This window comes from Phoxinus phoxinus (assembly GCF_949152265.1).
Source record: "Phoxinus phoxinus genome assembly, chromosome: 6".
NCBI classification, from domain to species: Eukaryota; Metazoa; Chordata; class Actinopteri; order Cypriniformes; family Leuciscidae; genus Phoxinus; species Phoxinus phoxinus.
In genome coordinates, this window is record NC_136881.1 from 16648396 (window position 1) to 16665609 (window position 17214).

A 17214-nucleotide genomic window follows, 5' to 3' on the forward strand; every position below is an offset into this window, starting at 1 on the left:
AAAAATGTAAAAATGCAGAATGTTTCCTGTGATGGGTAGGTTTAGGGATAGGGACAGTGTAAGGGGATAGAATATACAGTTTGTACGGTATAGAAACCATTACGCCTATGGAATGTCCTCACAAGTATAGCAAAACAAACTTTGTTTTAATTTATGTTGTGTTTCTGTTTTATTATATGTGGCAGCAGTCGTCCGTGATGAACTGCTGCCTTTACTTTCGTTTGTATTTGTTTATTTTTATTATTAAAGTTGTCAAATGTTTGCCGCCTCTTCCCAAAATCAACGAACTTTGCTACACTATGATTTGATTATGTTTTTCTCAGTTCATAGAAGCGCTGCAGGTGTGTGATGTGATGATGTGTGAATGTGAATGTTGTTGTTTATGCTGCTATTTGTGCATGTAAAACTAAAACCCTGGAAAACATTTTTTTTTTCCTTTTTAATGGGTCACAGACACATACATTCTAATTTAATTTGATTATAATTTAACCATCTTGTTGGTTGTCGGTTAAGGAGAAATAATGAACATCCCTAATGCACACTAAGGCATTTTTAAAGATGATTTCTACAACACCCCACATTCAAAGCCACTTCCCTCCTTTCCATCCAGCTTTTGTCTGCTGTATTTCCTGTAGCAGTATGTTTCTCACTCCTGTGCATGGCTTTAGTAAGCACTGCTTAAGTTCAAGAAAGCCTGTATCACAATTACTATCACTCAGTAAGCAACTTTTGGACCTGGCAGCTTTTTCCTACTCAGCCCATTGTCTCATTTCCAGTGGAGTCAGGAGGAAATTAAGATCAACACCTTTAAGTGTCCAACACATTATGAGACTGTGTGCTACAGTTACAGTCATGAACTGCGCTAAAAGATATGAGGAATGAGTCAAATTAGTTAAAGAGAAGATCATTAAGATTGGTGGTGGTTGTGGAGATTTCCCCCTTCCATGTAAAGCGCTTTGAGTGCTGAGAAAAGCACTATATAAATGTAATTAATTCTTATTATTAAAGCACTCTGAAACCTTTTTAAAGCACTATCGCAAAAAAATGGTTTCTAGCATAACCTCACAGGAAATCAACAATGGCTTTTGCATTCTGACATATTCATTTCCACATGGCAGAAAGGAGAAGCTCTTGTTGGTTTGTTTGTTATTGAAAGCCATGTCAACATCCATATGGTTAATCGGGAGATTAACCCAAGGAAGGTTTTTATTATCATTAAATATTTTATAAAATTCAAAAAAGGAATCTGGACTTCAAACCTCAAAAAATAATAAAATAGTTAAATTAAAGGGGTGGTTGATCAATTTTATAACTTTAGTTAGTGTGTAATGTTGCTGTTTGAGCATAAACAACATCTGCAGAGTTACAGCGCTCAAAGTTCAAATCAAAGGGAGATATTTGCTTTTAAAGAAAAGGACTACAACAAACGGCTGTAGGGACTACACGACATTCCCCCCGGGTTAGTGATATCACAAACCCTAAAATGTACATAAACCCCGCCACGCAGTCCATGTTGAGAAGAGGAAAAGTTCTTGTATAAGAGTACATTTGTGAGTCAGCTCAAACTTTAGCATCCATCTTTTCACATGCAAATGAAAATGGTCAGTTTGAAATTATTAAAGAGAGAGAGAGAGAGAGAGAGAGAGAAAGAGAGAGAGAGAGAGAGAGAGAGAGAGAGAGAGAGAGAGAGAGAGAGAGAGACAGATAGAGAGAGATAGAGAGAGTTAGTTGGTGGCATCAGAGCAAGAGACTTTGATGTTCTTGGCAAATAAACCCAAAGAGAAAGCATTTCTCATGTATTTTTTCTATCACTGTACTGCGGGGAACACACAAAACAGAAACAATGACACAGATATCCTCTAGTCTAGAGAGTGGAAAGTTAAATAAAATGTTGTCAGTGTGACATAACATTTTTATAAGTGATCATTTCTGAGACACTGTCATTTGCCAATGTCACTTCCTATTGAGCCATAATCTTTGGATGTGTACTGAAATATAACAGCATTTTACTGCATATTCTTTCCCGTTTCTTTCACAAGAGGCCCCTGTAGGAACCGGATATGGTGGCACACTCAGGTGAACAAAGCATTCATTCTGTGAAAGCAGACAGACAGGCTTTCATGACTGTCCTTCAACACTCAGTTTCATCCCTTCCAGTACAGTTCTCAAGTGCACATTCCAGCCAAATTTCCCACAATTACCTGGCACTTCATCTCTAGGGTTACCACTGTTGTAATATTAATATAATGTCCTTAAATGGTTAGTTCACCCAAAAATTTAAATTCTGTCAGCAATTACTCACCCTCATGTTGTTCCAACCCCGTAAGACTTTCGTTCATCTTCGGAACACAAATTAAGATATTTTTAATGAAATCTGAGAGCTGTCTCACTCCCTCATAGGCTGCTAGGTAATCGATATCTGCCATCCCAGAAAAGTTAATAAAGCTAAAGACACCGTTAAAATAGTCCAAGTGACTAACTTTGCTCAATCTTAAGTTTATCAAGCGACGAGAATACTTTTTGTGAAAACAACGACTTTATTCAACTATTCATTTTCTTCTGTGTGGGCCTCTGAGTGAGTTCATGTAGTGTAACAGCGCAGCGCTTGGGTTGTACGTCAGAACGTAGGCTCACTATTGGCCGACACTAATGTGTGTGATGAATGTGTGTGATGCTGGCCAATAGTGAGTGTTCTGACATACAACCCAGAAGCGCTGCGCTGTTACACTACATGAACTCACTCAGAGTTCATGTAGTGTAATTACTGACAGAATTTTCATTTTAGGGGTGAACTAACCCTTTAAGTCTAGTCTATCTGCCAGTGACAAAAGTACGCCAGGCCTGGCCTGGCCTGTCTTGACTAATATTTAGGTTATATTTTATGTGCACAGGAAGCTTCTCACTATATCCTTCCTAACTCTAACAAACAGAGAAGGGGAACAACTGTTTACAGAACACACAATACAAAGGGACATTAGTTACAAGCAAACATTTAAAAAGATAGAAGAAGCAGTTTAAAGTTGTGCCACAAACTTCAAATATGCATTGATTGCCATCTCCAAACTAATTAAACACTTAGGCCTAAATGTTTTATTTTTCTACAATGTCCATTCTTCTTTAAAAGTCTGAATTCCATTACATGTCACTAAGTCAATGTGCATAACAGTCTGATACACCGGTTTCAACTGCAGTGGCCCATTTTTATTCTACATTTGAATATTCGTCAGATGCTATTTTTTGCAATTATGTGAACATCTAATCTGTGCACACTGTTAAAAAACAACTACATATTTTCCAGTTTACAGGACTTTTAGAGTCACAAGCACTAAGGAATGTTAGACCAACAGAATTAGGATTATTGTTTTGCAGTTTGTTTATTATTATTGTTACTTGTTGTGATGTTAAGAGCTCATCTTTTGTCATTTGTTGATTGTCACTTAAGCGTAGTGGGTCCATGTACAACCTTACTACATTTGGGTTCATCTTGACCCGGAAGAGGTGCAATGTGAAGAAAAAAATCCTTCGTTTTTAGTACAAAGGTGAAACTCTGCAAGTGCCTTGGAAGGGTTCCAACTTCCTACACATTTTCCATTTCAAAATTCCATACTTTTCCAGACTCAAATTTCAAATCTTCTCTGTAGATTTTCAGACATATTCAAAGTGCCCCTATAATGCTTTTTCAAATATTCCCTTGTAATGCAGCTCTCTGCAAAGGTATGAAAAAGAAAGAGCACGCAATAAATTAAGTTATTGTTTCTCAAAAGAAAGAATCGACTAAAACGAGTCATCAGGAATTTGAATCCCACTTCCGTGACGGCTACTCGTCACTGGGTAACCAACCCGGTCACACTAAATGCGTCCCTAGCACCTATTGTGTTTATCCTGCAATTTATACACGAGAATGAGTTTTTACGTGCATAGGATACGCATGGGTAGGAATCCCCATCTAACTTTTACCTTAATATGGATTTTTGGAATAATGTTTTTGATTTTCATAGATGCTTTTCCTGACATACGGAAAGTCTCTTTGAATGTCTTAATTCTTTCTGTACAAATAAGGTAATGTTGAAAAAACAGTTGCCTTGTATTTTTCTGATTAAATGATGTACCATCTGATATGTGTTTTACACTGGAATAAAAGATAGGGTTAAAATATATATGTTAGACAATTTAACAGGGGGAATCAATATGTAAATATGTAAATATATAATTCTTAATCTGTGTTGGACACGATGTATAAATATGTAAATATCAATGCATGTTGATGGGTGTATCCAATTTGTGTGATGGTGTGGTCACGTGATACAGACTTTAAAAGGTAACTGTTTGTATACTTCCTGTTAGTCTGAGGAAGGGCCATGTGAGGCCCGAAACGTCACTAAAAATTCTTTAAATTGGGAGCTTATTCGGTGTGCGGATCTGTTACTTACTACTACATGGATCATACTTGTGATCCAGCACCCGTATTTGAAAATAAGATGTGCCTGATTTACTCCTGTGGATACTACAATGTATATTATGAGAAAACGAAAGCGTTTTTTGTAGGAGACCTCTAAAGCTAAATTAGTATTTTCAGTCTCCCAAAAAATGGTTTTAAGCCAGTTATTTATATATTCTGCTGTAGTGTCAGTAGACATGGGTTATATATAAAACTAGAAATTGTAATGCGCAAGCATGCAAAATTCCCGTGCACATTCCCGTGCACATGTGAATAGTTTCTCGAGGGCACAAAAAAAGTTTATCATATACACTACTGTGCAAAAGTCTTAGGCATGTCAGTATTTTCACCCCAAAAAGTGGATTTAAGCCGGTAGCACCCGTGTCCCATCATGACAGTTTCACAGCATCCCTCCAACACCCCATCACCTCACTCTTGGCTGGTTTTCTATCCCAGTCAAAGAGGGAATAAATTACTATATCTGATTTCATGTATGTGTGAACTTGTGAATGCACAGCTTTTTTTAATTATTATTATTATTATTTTAAATTCATTAGATTTTCTATTATAGAAAACTGAACAGGGGCAATAGTCTGGAAATGCAAATATTTTTCCATATACTCCGCTTTCTTTTCTGAGTGAGTTCTTTTCTTTTTTCCAAACTTTTCCAGACCTGGAAATTACTCAAATCAAACTCCATACTTTTCCAAACCCCGTAGGAACCCTGCTTGATAAATTTCTAGGTGAAATAAGGTTGTAGTGCATTTAATAAATGAACAAATTTACTGACAATAGTTAAAAATTAACACAATAGTTAATAGAACTTAAAAATCGGAAAGCATCACATTGCAATTCCTTTTTTTACAGCGTCAATTGCAGTTACATTAGCTGAACTACAGTATACCTAAACTATAGGCAAAAAAGCTTAAACGCACTTTCTCTGCTTTGATCTAAACAGCAACTTGCTATTTGTTGACTGGAGTGAGTGCTCACTGCTTAGTGTGCAAAGACTCCTGTATCAGGCAACTCAGAAACAATGGTCGTGTCTGTTCAATGGCCAAAGTATATGACATTGTTCGCCACAAAGAGCGCTATATGAAATGTATTGAGAGGAGACCCCTAGTGCATACCCTACCTTTAGAGTAACAAAGACAAATCAAAGTTTGTGTATTTGAGAGAGAGAGAGAAACAAAGAGACAGATCAACTCAGCGCGTGTGATTACCTGCATCTGTTAGAGCTTTCATTCTTCAGATAACATATTCATGAAAAAAAAAAAAAGTTTGCCATGTCCACTGAGGACAGTGGTATCTTTGTTGTAGTATCCTTTCATGGTTAAGGGGATTTCAGATGATGGCATCAACGCTGACCAATATTTTTATCTCTATGAGGTGATACATCAACTTCAGCGTTACCCCGGAGACACGTTGCTCATCAGTTGAGTCTTGTAAGGTAGTGTTCAAAGTTCAGATAACTTGTGTTTCATGAACGAATCAGTGTTTTTGAATGAATTGGTTGAATGACTTGCACTCGTAAAGTCACTCTCTGCCACCTACTGTCATAACAATGTAACTTGCACTGAAGTCGCAGAAAAGCTGCTTGTAAGTAGTAGAGATTGTAATGCCATGTCAGAGGCTATCTTCAAGGCAAAAACTGAATCACAAATAATACAAGAGTTGCATAATTAACAATAAAAAATAAAAAATTCAAGTCGACATTTCATTCGGTAACAGGCAGTTTTGATTTAATGTTGATGATGATAGCGTTAGTTTACATATCCATCAGCTTACATCGCTTGTTTCTGCTTCTTCACATGTCTTTTGATCTGGAGATTCTGTACTCTTTTAGAAGATGCCAAATAGCACCCGCTACCATATAACAGAGAAAACACAGAAAGCCAGAAAATTCAGCCAATGGCAGGGAAGCGTTGTCTCATAAATGATGGAAATTTCCGTTAATGGCGGGGAAAGAGTTACGATTATTCAAGCAGTTTTACATTTATGATAAAAATTCAAAAATTTTTACATGTACCCCATTCTTCTTGCCACTTCTTTAATATATAATGATTGAGAGCAGGTCTAAAGGTCTGAAGGAGGAATTTGAAAAAGCTGCTAGCTAGCAATGTTGCATAAAACTAGACAAGGCTGCTTGAGGCTGCCCTCAACTTAACATTTTTCTTGTCGACTAGTAGTCGTTCATTTAAGCAATTAGTCGACTATACGAAAGTGTATATTAATAAGCCACATAAATCATAAAAATGAGCCTTTGCCTATAATAAATAGCCATCAATGCTCAACCGCATACATAAAGCTTGCCCACAGCACATTGGCAAAAGTAATGATTATGAATGTATCGTGGAAAAACAGCAAGGAGACTGTCTAAACATTTTAAGAATTTATAGAAAAAGTTTTCTGTTTTTTCGGCTGCAGGACGTGCCTATGCACATTTCATATACATCATTACATAATCTGAGAATATTTGTTTTCCACTTAAATTGTTTGACAACCGCTTGACATTTCAAGCTTTCTATATTTCTCATGTCTGTAAGGGAAGTTTTTTTTTCTGAGACTAACCAACTAATACAATTTTTGGATGACTAAGCCTCTTCTGGTCGACTATCGATTAGTCACATTTTAGGGGGCAGCCCTACATAAAACAGTCTGTTTATACTAATCAAACTAAGCTTTCAGTATATGACACTACAATGTTTTATATTCTATGTACTTCTGACAATAAAATACTATAAACATCCATGCAAAGAAGAGCGATATACCATGACAGTCAGAATCTTACAAAAAATACCATGATAAAAGGTTTTTGGTCATACCGACCAGCTCTCATTTAAATGTATTTTTCCTTTTCTTAAAACAGTAACATAACTGAGCCACTGGCAATGTTTCTTCGGTTAGGTTAAAGGGGTGGTTGATTATGATTTAACTTTTTTAACTTTAGTTAGTGTGTAATGTTGCTGTTTAAGCATAAACAACATCGGCAAAGTTCAAAAGCAAAGGAAGATATTTGCTTTTAAAGAAACAGTTTAAGGACTACAACAAACAGCTGGTAGGGACTACACGACATTCCTCCTGGGTTAGTGACACACTTTAAACCCTGTGTAGCAGGTTTGATATTCAAAAAGGTAAGCACGCACTGCTTTGTTTATGGTTTGTGTATCTGCAGCCTGCAGCGTCGGTTTCCCTTTTTGAATGACGGATATATCTGCAGAAATAGGTTTTCACATTTACACGCAGGCGCAGAACGCGCATTCTAGCTGACAGTCGGCTGTAGTTCTCTCGGTGTGTTCAAGTGCAGCTTTTTACCCCGACGCGAGGCGACAACACAGTCGGCTTTCATCAGCGCTAGTTTGTCGGCTTGGTGTGTTCCAGGCTTAAAGGGACACACACAAAACAACGCATTTTTACTGACCCTTAAAAAGGGACAATTCTAACTTGCTGTAAAAAGTTAACTGTGGGATATTTTGAGGTAAAACTTCACATACACACTCTGGGGACAAGTGATACTTATTTTACATTTTGTATAAATGGGAATTATACCACCCCTTTAATATAACTGCACAGTTGTGCATATACAGTTTAGTGAAATAGGCTTGCAGTTGGCAAAAGCTCTAGCATAAGCTAATCCAAGAGAATGAACTCTGAAATATAGGCATTACTACTGTTGTTTATTGAGCTGGTAAGCACTGTCATTTATGTTACATATGAGAAACAAATGCGCCAAAAGCAGATGTTGTTTATTGTGCTTTAAAGTACCACTGAGTTGACTGCTGTCAGGTTGAGGACCTCTGTATTAGTGATACATTCTGCTTAGAAAAGAAAGGTTAGTGCTCACTGTCCACAGAGTCGTTTCATTGTAAATTAAAATAAGAACAGCTCGCTTTCATTTAGTGCAATAAGTCACACACACAATGTGTCACATACAAACATCCTTTAGTCAAGCAGACAATCAGAAAACACAAAGCAGTTAATGGACACTCAATCCTCAGGGCTGTGTGTGTTTGTCAGTACACATTGAGGTTGAAGCTCTAAGACTGCAGTATCTGATCCACCACTGGCCATATAAAGGAACTGACTGGAAAGGCAAGCAGAAAGCAGACACCTCCATCCACCTCCACAGCAAAAGAAAACCCTGGCCTATTCAGGCCTTGCTTTTATGGAGCTTTCGTTTACACTTTACACAACCTTTTTTTTTATATATATAAAAGTGGTGAGGTCAATGTAGACAGACTCCTTAAAGCCCACTAAAATATTTTGTAACATTGAAATGGTTTGCGATAGGCTATAAACCAAAGATCAGATGTGGAGTCTGGTTTGTGTGGGTGCTTTTAGTAAACTTGATCACTGATGCGAATAATTGTGCACTGCTACATGCTATTTAGGCCACATTTATGTATTATCTACTGTATGATTGTGACACACATAACTGCATATTTACACTCTGCCAAGACTCATAAATCCAGGCATTACCCCTGTGTCCTTTCTGCGTCATTCTATGGGACACTGTGGGAATAATGATTCAGATGATTTCCACCACATGTGCTTTAAACATAAACATACAGAAAACAAATTAAATATAATTTGTTCGAAAAGCTCAGTGTGGCTGTGTGGGTTTTTTTTAGCACAGGGATGCGTCTTGAATGTCAACTAGTTGTCCAACAACTAGCTAGTCAATCTGACTAGTTTATCAAGATTTTCTTTTATATGAATGATTAGTTGACTCATTGTTCAGGCAACCCACTGACTATTCAATTCATAAAAATTGTATGTTATACTCTAGCACAGCCAGCTGAGAATTGATGGAATATATTAAGAGATAGAATGAGTGTACTGAGTGAGGGAGATACATAGTACAGTATGCGTGTGCATTGCAAGTGAGGTAAGGGGAAATATGTGATGTTCATGTTTCAATTTAAAGCCGATATCCCACGTTGCAGAACCTCATTTCATTACTGATACCCCACCAAAGGAAGACCCTTTCCATCCATGAAACCCACGTAGAAGCAGAGGGGAAAAAAATTAATCAAAGTGGTGAGATTCATTCCTAGCAGTGAAAACAACATAACAACCTCGATTTAAAAGAACCACAGTCTAGAAACACAGCCTGATCTGAGGCCAGTTAAATTAAGCCTCACCATTACCAAAACCTTAAAAGCACCATTCCAGCACCCGACATTTGGATGAATGTGGTTTCAGTTACAAGCTTCTTCATCTATATCTGCTGAGGTAACATAATCTGGTGAGGAGAGATAAAATATTCATTAGAAAACAGAGAGGGATGTGTTGTACTTGGATAAAGCAAACAAATGAGACAGAAAGGGTGCAACAGACAAATGAATCCATCCAATCCAATACGAGGCAGATAGTTGTCACACCAAAATTTCAGTAGTCAATAGAAGTTCAATGTCACGGTTTCCTGTACCACTTTCAATGCCACAGCGAAAACTATTTGAAAATAAAATTAATTAAATATTAATGATAATAATAATTATAGTAAATAATGAACGCAGCATAGTCTTCATTTAAGGCCCCCGGTACCGAAGTACTGGTACTTTTGATAACACTAGCATCAGACACTCCATTAGTCCAATTCACCGACTAGTACCACTTTCAAGCTACAAAAGAAGCTAGACTCAGGTTGAACTCGTGCCATTACCAATTTGACTAGCTGGTTAGCGCTGTTATTTATGTAACATATGAGAAACATTAAACAGCAAGTGCACCAAAGGCAGAACGAAACAGTGCTACTCGTTTGAACTGTGCCACACAGACTATTTAACAGCTCAGCCCAAAAGACAGCGCAGCGCGAACGTCGAGTAAATGTGTTCACTCACTCGCCGACCATCTTGATCATGCAACCACAGCACTGTGAGATCCAATGAGAAGCGAGTTTGGCACAGTGTTCTTCGATACAAACAAACCACAAATGTCTCAGTGATTTAAACTAGGGATGAAACAGTGCTGACTTTTTCAACAACATTGACATCAAAAAAAGAGAAACATTGTGCCACAACAATCCAAATCCACATTCACCACAGATTTACTTTAACAATAACTGTAATCATGGTATTATGGCAGAAATGTGGGATATTCATATCAAATTTTAATAATTATTAATGTAGACATGTCTTATGCATTCAATGAGGAATGGGATTTAATTACAGTATTTTTATTAGTTTTGGTTTACTGTGTCAAACAATATCTTACTCGCACTGACTGACAGATCTGAAGCATGCGCACAAAGATGACTCAGAGAGAGAGCAATGTGGTATTGTTATAGGACATGTTATGTCCTATAACATGTGCAGTGCAACCAAATCAGGAGCTGGTGCCACCATTTGCAGAACTCAAATGTTAGTCTAGAGCCCTGAATTCTGTAAAACAGAAGCTAGAAATACTCTGCCCATACAGTCCATCACAAATAAGTTCCCAGAATTGGGAATCACTCCCTACAAGTAAGGACCTGTACAGAGACAGGTGAGAGTAGGCTGGTCACCTGCTCTTGTGGTAACCATGGTAACAAAGACAGGTCGCATGCTTGTTTGTTCAGCCCTCACCTCGGGCTAACCCAGGTGCTAAGCTACCAAACCACCTCCAGTCCTCAGAGACTGATGGAGATACAAGAGGTGATACTGTTTCAATGAGCTTCTAAAGTGTGTCTGAACAAGAATAAGTGGATTTTAATGAGGCATTTATGCTTTAATAAACCTCATGCAGATTTACAAATGACATATTGTCAAAACAAGAGCGCTGCTCTCTTCGCTTTGTACTTTTTTCTGTTGAAGAAGATTATTCAGGCAGTGATCTCTGATCTGAGTCCAAGACTCACCCAACAGCAAATGAACTATAGAGAAAGTGAGATAGGCAGATATAAAATAGATGGAGTGCGAGTGTTAATTAGATTAATTAGCTTCCAGTTCTCCATGAATAAAAAAGTAGGAGCGATGACAGTGTAGGACGAGAGAGGACTAGGCCTGGACTATTTACGTTATGTTTTGTTTATGTGTGTGCAGCAGTTGACCATGAGGGGCTGCTATTTTTCTTTATTTTTATGTTGTTTTTTTAAAGTGTGTTGAATGTTCGCTGGTTCCTGCCTGCTTCTTCCATGAACGCTAACCTTGTTACAGACACAATGACATGCAAAGTACCAGCAACAAAAAAACTGAAGTGACAGTTTTACTAGATGATAAAATGGCCACAACCACAACTCTGTTAGTTCCTGTGCACAACTCATTCATGCTGTAGAGATGCTACTACCTTACACTACAGTTGAGGACAGAGTGAGTTTATGTATAGTGATTTATTGCGCTCCTGAATGATTTAGTCAATCAGCACTCAATTATTTTACACGCTGTCCTTCTCATGCTAAAACTCCTCTTAATCCCTTGAAATTCTTCATGTGACTAACACTAAATGAGTGCACTCTGACAGCATGACGCATCCATAGCTGAGTTGTAAGCAATGCATTTCACTTTGCTTCTTTATTTGTGTTGCTGCAGCTTTAAGAAAGCTCCCCTTTGCATGTGAAATGAGCAACAGTGCTGACTGAGTGATGTCCTATGGTACTCTCCCAACAGTTTGCTGTCATGTCAAATATAGTTTTTAACTCCTACATCATTTATAAGCAGCCACAACATCTGTGACGGATTTATAAAACAATCTTTGAAAACATTGAAGCATTGAAAACTAAAAAGTGCCTTTAAACTGGTAAGATCAGAGTGAAATGATCAGACCTTGTTAAAAAATTAACTTCAGTGCATAAACATGAGCAGTTGTGCGTTGCTGAATTCATCCCCATGCAACTGTGACGTCACAAAGCTGCAGAAGTTATTAACAGGGCACTTTTGTAATTTTATTTTAAATGTTATGTTCAAGATGTCATAATGTTTTTAGCCTAAAAACTATGTTTTACAGTCCAAATGTATCAAGCACTTCTTAAAAAAATGAAAGAATATTTGATTCCTCATGATATTACCCCTTTAAAGTGTCATTCAAGATTAAAATTTCATGGTTTAAATGTCAGTCTATTCCTTATACAAAGCCATCACATATAGCTTCAAAAGAATTGGAATAATGTTTATGATGGTTTCATAGTTTTTTGGGGGGGCCTGACAGCCTCTGGTCCCATTCCACTTTCACCGTATAACATTCTGCTAAACATATCAAAATCCATACCGATTTTAAACAAGATAAGGGTAAGTAAATGATGACCGAATTTTAATTTTGTACTTTGCAGTAGGTGAACTATCCATTTATGAGCATGCACTGCATTCAATTATAAAGCCCTGTATTTTAGAGGCAAGGTTAGAGCAACATAACTGCATGCAGGCTACATGTCACCTATGATGTCTAGTGTGCCTTCTGTCTCTCAGCAGTATTACATCATCGTAGAGCGCACGGTTGCAGCACGTTTCTTACTTCCTTATTGCACTCATTCATTCATTCTTCAATGCCATTTCACAACAATACAGGACCTGCAAACAAAATCTCTCCCAATCTGATTCAGCAATGTGGGTCACATACAGGCCTTCACTCATGCTTGAAACTCAGCTAATGTATAACAGGGGCTTTCAACTCGCTTGTGGACGTGGGAGGAGGAAAAAAAATTGTGCAATTTCCAGAAAGTGCTAACTGACTTCCTCGTGCTGGGGCTGGTCAAAAGAAATGAGTTATTACATCATGGAGCTGTGCTGAGGTGATCTGTGAACTCTGACTGCTTTTGTATCATACGTAATCTATGGAAACTGTAAGACAAGTTAAAAGCTGACAGAGGACTGACATAATTTCAAGGAGGTTGAACATTAGGTCACTGCTGAATAATCAAACCAGGTTCCTGGATTAATGGATTAATGGATAATGGCTTCACATTAGGTCTGTCTACTATGACAGGAGCAAGGAGAAACAATCTAAAACAAGCAGTGTGTAAATCAACAAAGACATCACCACAAACCTAGAAACACAACAGAGAATAATGCAGCAGAACATTAGACTGCAAAAAAAGAACACAGAGCCCATTATATAGCCTATGTTTTAAAATGCAGAGTATTACAAATACCTCCACACCTTTGCTTGTACTGGTATCTGGGTTAAATAACACTAGTACAGACTGTCAGAAAAAAAATGTGTCTATAGCTTGACACTGGGCAGTACCATTAAAGGGACAACATTGTACCAAAAAGGTGCATATTGGTACGTACTACTATGAACATTTTAGGGTAAGGTACAAATATGTTCTTTTAACCTTGTAAAGCATGACATAGGCTATGAAATAATAGGCACACAAATAACATTTATGAAACGGAAGAGATTATCAAACCTTTAGACAAAATACAAAAGAAAATCTAAAAAAGTTTGCATGTGTTTTATGTTTTGTGTCATAATTGATACATGAGGTTTTAATGGCCCATGAGTTGCTTCCGTACAGTAATTGTTCATCTTGAAATATTAACAACAATATAAAAGTTACTCACATTTACTTTATAAAATCAATAAAGCTTTCACAACAAAAATATTTGTACTACAATCTGAAGATACTGTAAGGTATTTTACTTGCTATAAAAGTATAAACTATCAATCAGAGGGCAGAAGGCAAGGCATGTAGAAGATTCAACAGATTTTTCAGCAAACTTTTGATCTTATTGATCATTTAGAGGCCTTAGAATTAATGTATCAAAAATTAGTCTTTAGAGTTAAAATTATTAGAGTGTACAGTCTCTCCAAATCTCGCTTTACGTTCAAACTAGCTATACATATGGCAGACCTGTGCTTCTATCCACGTTGACTTGCATGTCACTTCTAACAGGTTCAGTCCCCTTGATGCAACCTGACGTTAGTGTCTTGATCAAGGACACACAATGGGGGCACCACATACATCAAACATCAGCCTTACTGGGATTCAAGCCAAACAGCAGAATTTTAAACATTAAACCGCAACGCTCCACTTTCTGTTGTATAAAGATTCGTCAGAGTCATAAACATGATTCGGTCTCGTCCAGCTCTGGTTCTCTATTTAAAGGCTTTAATCAGCTTACCAGATTGAAGATCGTCTCCACAATGTCCCGATTGGAGACTTCACCAGCCTCCAGGAGCCCCGCCAGCACGGCGAACTTCATGCGGATTCCTCTGATGGGGATCGCAACCGCGCTGTCACCTGCGCTCGCCATGACGGAGTCAGGTGAGAGGGGAACAGGTGAAACACCTGTTTGACCCTACCGCCGAATTAAATCTATGGGAAAATACACGGAATATATCGCTCTCGTTAAGTTGACAGCTGTGAAGAACTGGTCCTGGTCTCCATTCACAACCAGTTTATCCTTTAGTTTCTCGCGCTCTCGGCGGGAAGTGTCGGTTGATGTCACTACACCTGACTAACAGGAATTATTCTACGGTAGAGAGGGAGAGCAGCATTAAACTTGACAAAAGAATGACGAAATCGCGTTGTGGTGAGCCCCGATAAGAAACCCAAAGCTTGCCAATCTCCGCCGGACTAATAAAGGAAAGACATTTAAACAAAAATGTCATTTAAGTGTTTGCGAGTGTTTGTCAAACAGGAAACAGCGGTGATGAAGAGATTCCGCGCAGGTAGACGTACCGATAAGAACAAGACGCAAAAAAACTACAAAATATAAAGCAAGGAACGTCCGACATTGACTCTCGGTGGGACCTCCAAAGAGAAGACAATCCTCTTGCTCCCTGTGGGAACTGTTGGAGTGAAGTTTCAGCGGTAACCCACTTTACAGCGCCATCTCTTCCTGAATCAGCTCCTAGTCCGCTCCGTCTCCGCCATGACAGTGGAGCTGCGTGAGAGAGAGCTGCGCATGCGCAGTGCGCACATAGAACTGAGAAGGGGGGCTCAGGTGTATCAGGTACAAGGAACCTATAAGGACAAAGTGATACTTTATACTAAAGGTCTCGAGTCATGGACGCTCTGTTGTGGTTTACGATAGTGCTCTACTGCGAGAATAACAGGGAGACATCTGCAGGAGAGAATAATACAAGTCTAGCATATTCATCAAAAACGAGGTTTAGCCTTTACCTATATTTATACTAAGATTTTAATGTTGATTGTTAATAATCAAAAGCGTACATGCACAATATAATATTTTCTGCACTTTACTTGCGTAGCAAACAATTAACAAATAATTTCAAAGATTGCGAGTGATATTTGCATGATATTTAATACTTAAAAATATAATTATTTATTCACCCTCATGTTGCTATATAAACATTTCTCAGTCTCATACAATAAAAGCCATGGTGTTGTTTGGGCCTCAATATTCTTCAAAATGTCTTTGTGTTCTGCAGAAAAAAATAAGTGCATATACAGGAACAACATGAATGAGTAAATGATGGGTGAATTATCCTCAATTAGTCAGCATGAAATGAAAATGCACCCTATTCACCTTCATCTACTTTGTAAATGCATGTTATAAATCTTATTGTGAACTATTTATCCATATAAATGTGTATTTAGTCTGCTTAAATCCCATCCTTGCACTACTGCAAGCTCACATTCACATCTCAAAATCCAATCAACAATCAATAAATAGAACTAAATCCCCACCCTACATTTTTATTTTTTGATAATGCGTTACATTCATATGTATGTCACAATAAAGACAAAAAAATTATGTTATACATCCGTTTCACTGCAACTTAAAAGAATTTAAAAAAAATCTCCTATTTAAATTGATTTGTGATATACTCAAAGTAGTTTAGATTTAGTGTGTACAATTCTTAATTTTTTCACTTACAGGGGGTTAAAGCACATACCGAAACACATGTAGCATATCATTATTGTGTTGCATGTAGCCTAAACTTTAATATTTACTTTACTCTGACAGAACAATAGCCTAGGAGTTCGTGAATTTTAAGAAATTTCTTAGCCAGGCTATAGCTTTAAGAATAAATGTGGTCACTGTATCATTAAATTTAAAGTGTGGTTTCATGGCCCCTTTGAGTCGTTGCCAAGGAGTCAGCAGCACATTGACTTTGTTGACTCTATATACAGTCCCTCGGGGGCACAGAATTAAAGGTCTAGATTTTGTAGCAACAAAAGATCAATTTATCTCACAGTCATTGAACTTTATACTGACATCCTGAAGACCGCCACACAGGCACATACATGAAAATGCTTATGTTTTCTGTTCTTATGCGTATCACCATTTTCCTTCTTCCAAATGTTCTTATAACAAAAAAAGTATATGTTTGTGGGTACCTATGTATATAAAAGCCATAAAGTGCAAATAAAAGCCGTATGCTGATGCAAAATGTCAGTTTTAATTAAGCAGCTATGAGTGAGGGAAGTGTGAGCTTTTGCTATTGGTCTATAAAGAACAGTGAGAAAGATTATGTTTTGAAATAATAATGGAACTCAGTCATCTGAACAGTTCACTCAGATTTAATAGAGTGGAATGTTCCTGTTGCCATCAGGGGATTGATGTCATAATTTGCCCTCAGCCACCTCTGAATATCATCTACTACAGTTTGGCCCTTTCGGTTGACGCTATGTTGTTTTTAAAGTGTATTTAGACTTATGACACAGTAACTATAAAATACGTAATTCACATTGTAGGCTAGGCCAACATAGTAAAAATGATATGGGCACTAAAGTAGTAGCCTAGGTCTAGACTAAACTTCCTTTTTCACCTATTATTAATAAGCGGTTTTCAAATTCTGTATAAATAATAGTTGGGCAGATGATGAATTAAAGAGGACAATGTGAAACATACGTTTTTTTATTGAACTTTGTCAAATAAGCATGTAAA

General features: G+C 37.6%; 1 protein-coding gene across 5 annotated transcripts in view; it reads right to left on the reverse strand.

Annotated features, from left to right (window-relative positions):
• lrba (LPS-responsive vesicle trafficking, beach and anchor containing) overlaps window positions 1–15301 on the reverse strand; it is a 247341-nt gene extending 232040 nt beyond the window's left edge. For all 5 annotated transcript variants that reach the window (XM_079615242.1, XM_079615243.1, XM_079615241.1 and 2 more), the window contains exon 1: window positions 14479–15301. In XM_079615242.1, coding sequence (XP_079471368.1) covers window positions 14479–14610 — 132 coding nt within the window. In that variant the 5' untranslated portion in view covers window positions 14611–15301. The remainder of the gene's footprint in view (window positions 1–14478) is intronic.
• Window positions 15302–17214: the final 1913 nt, after the last annotated feature.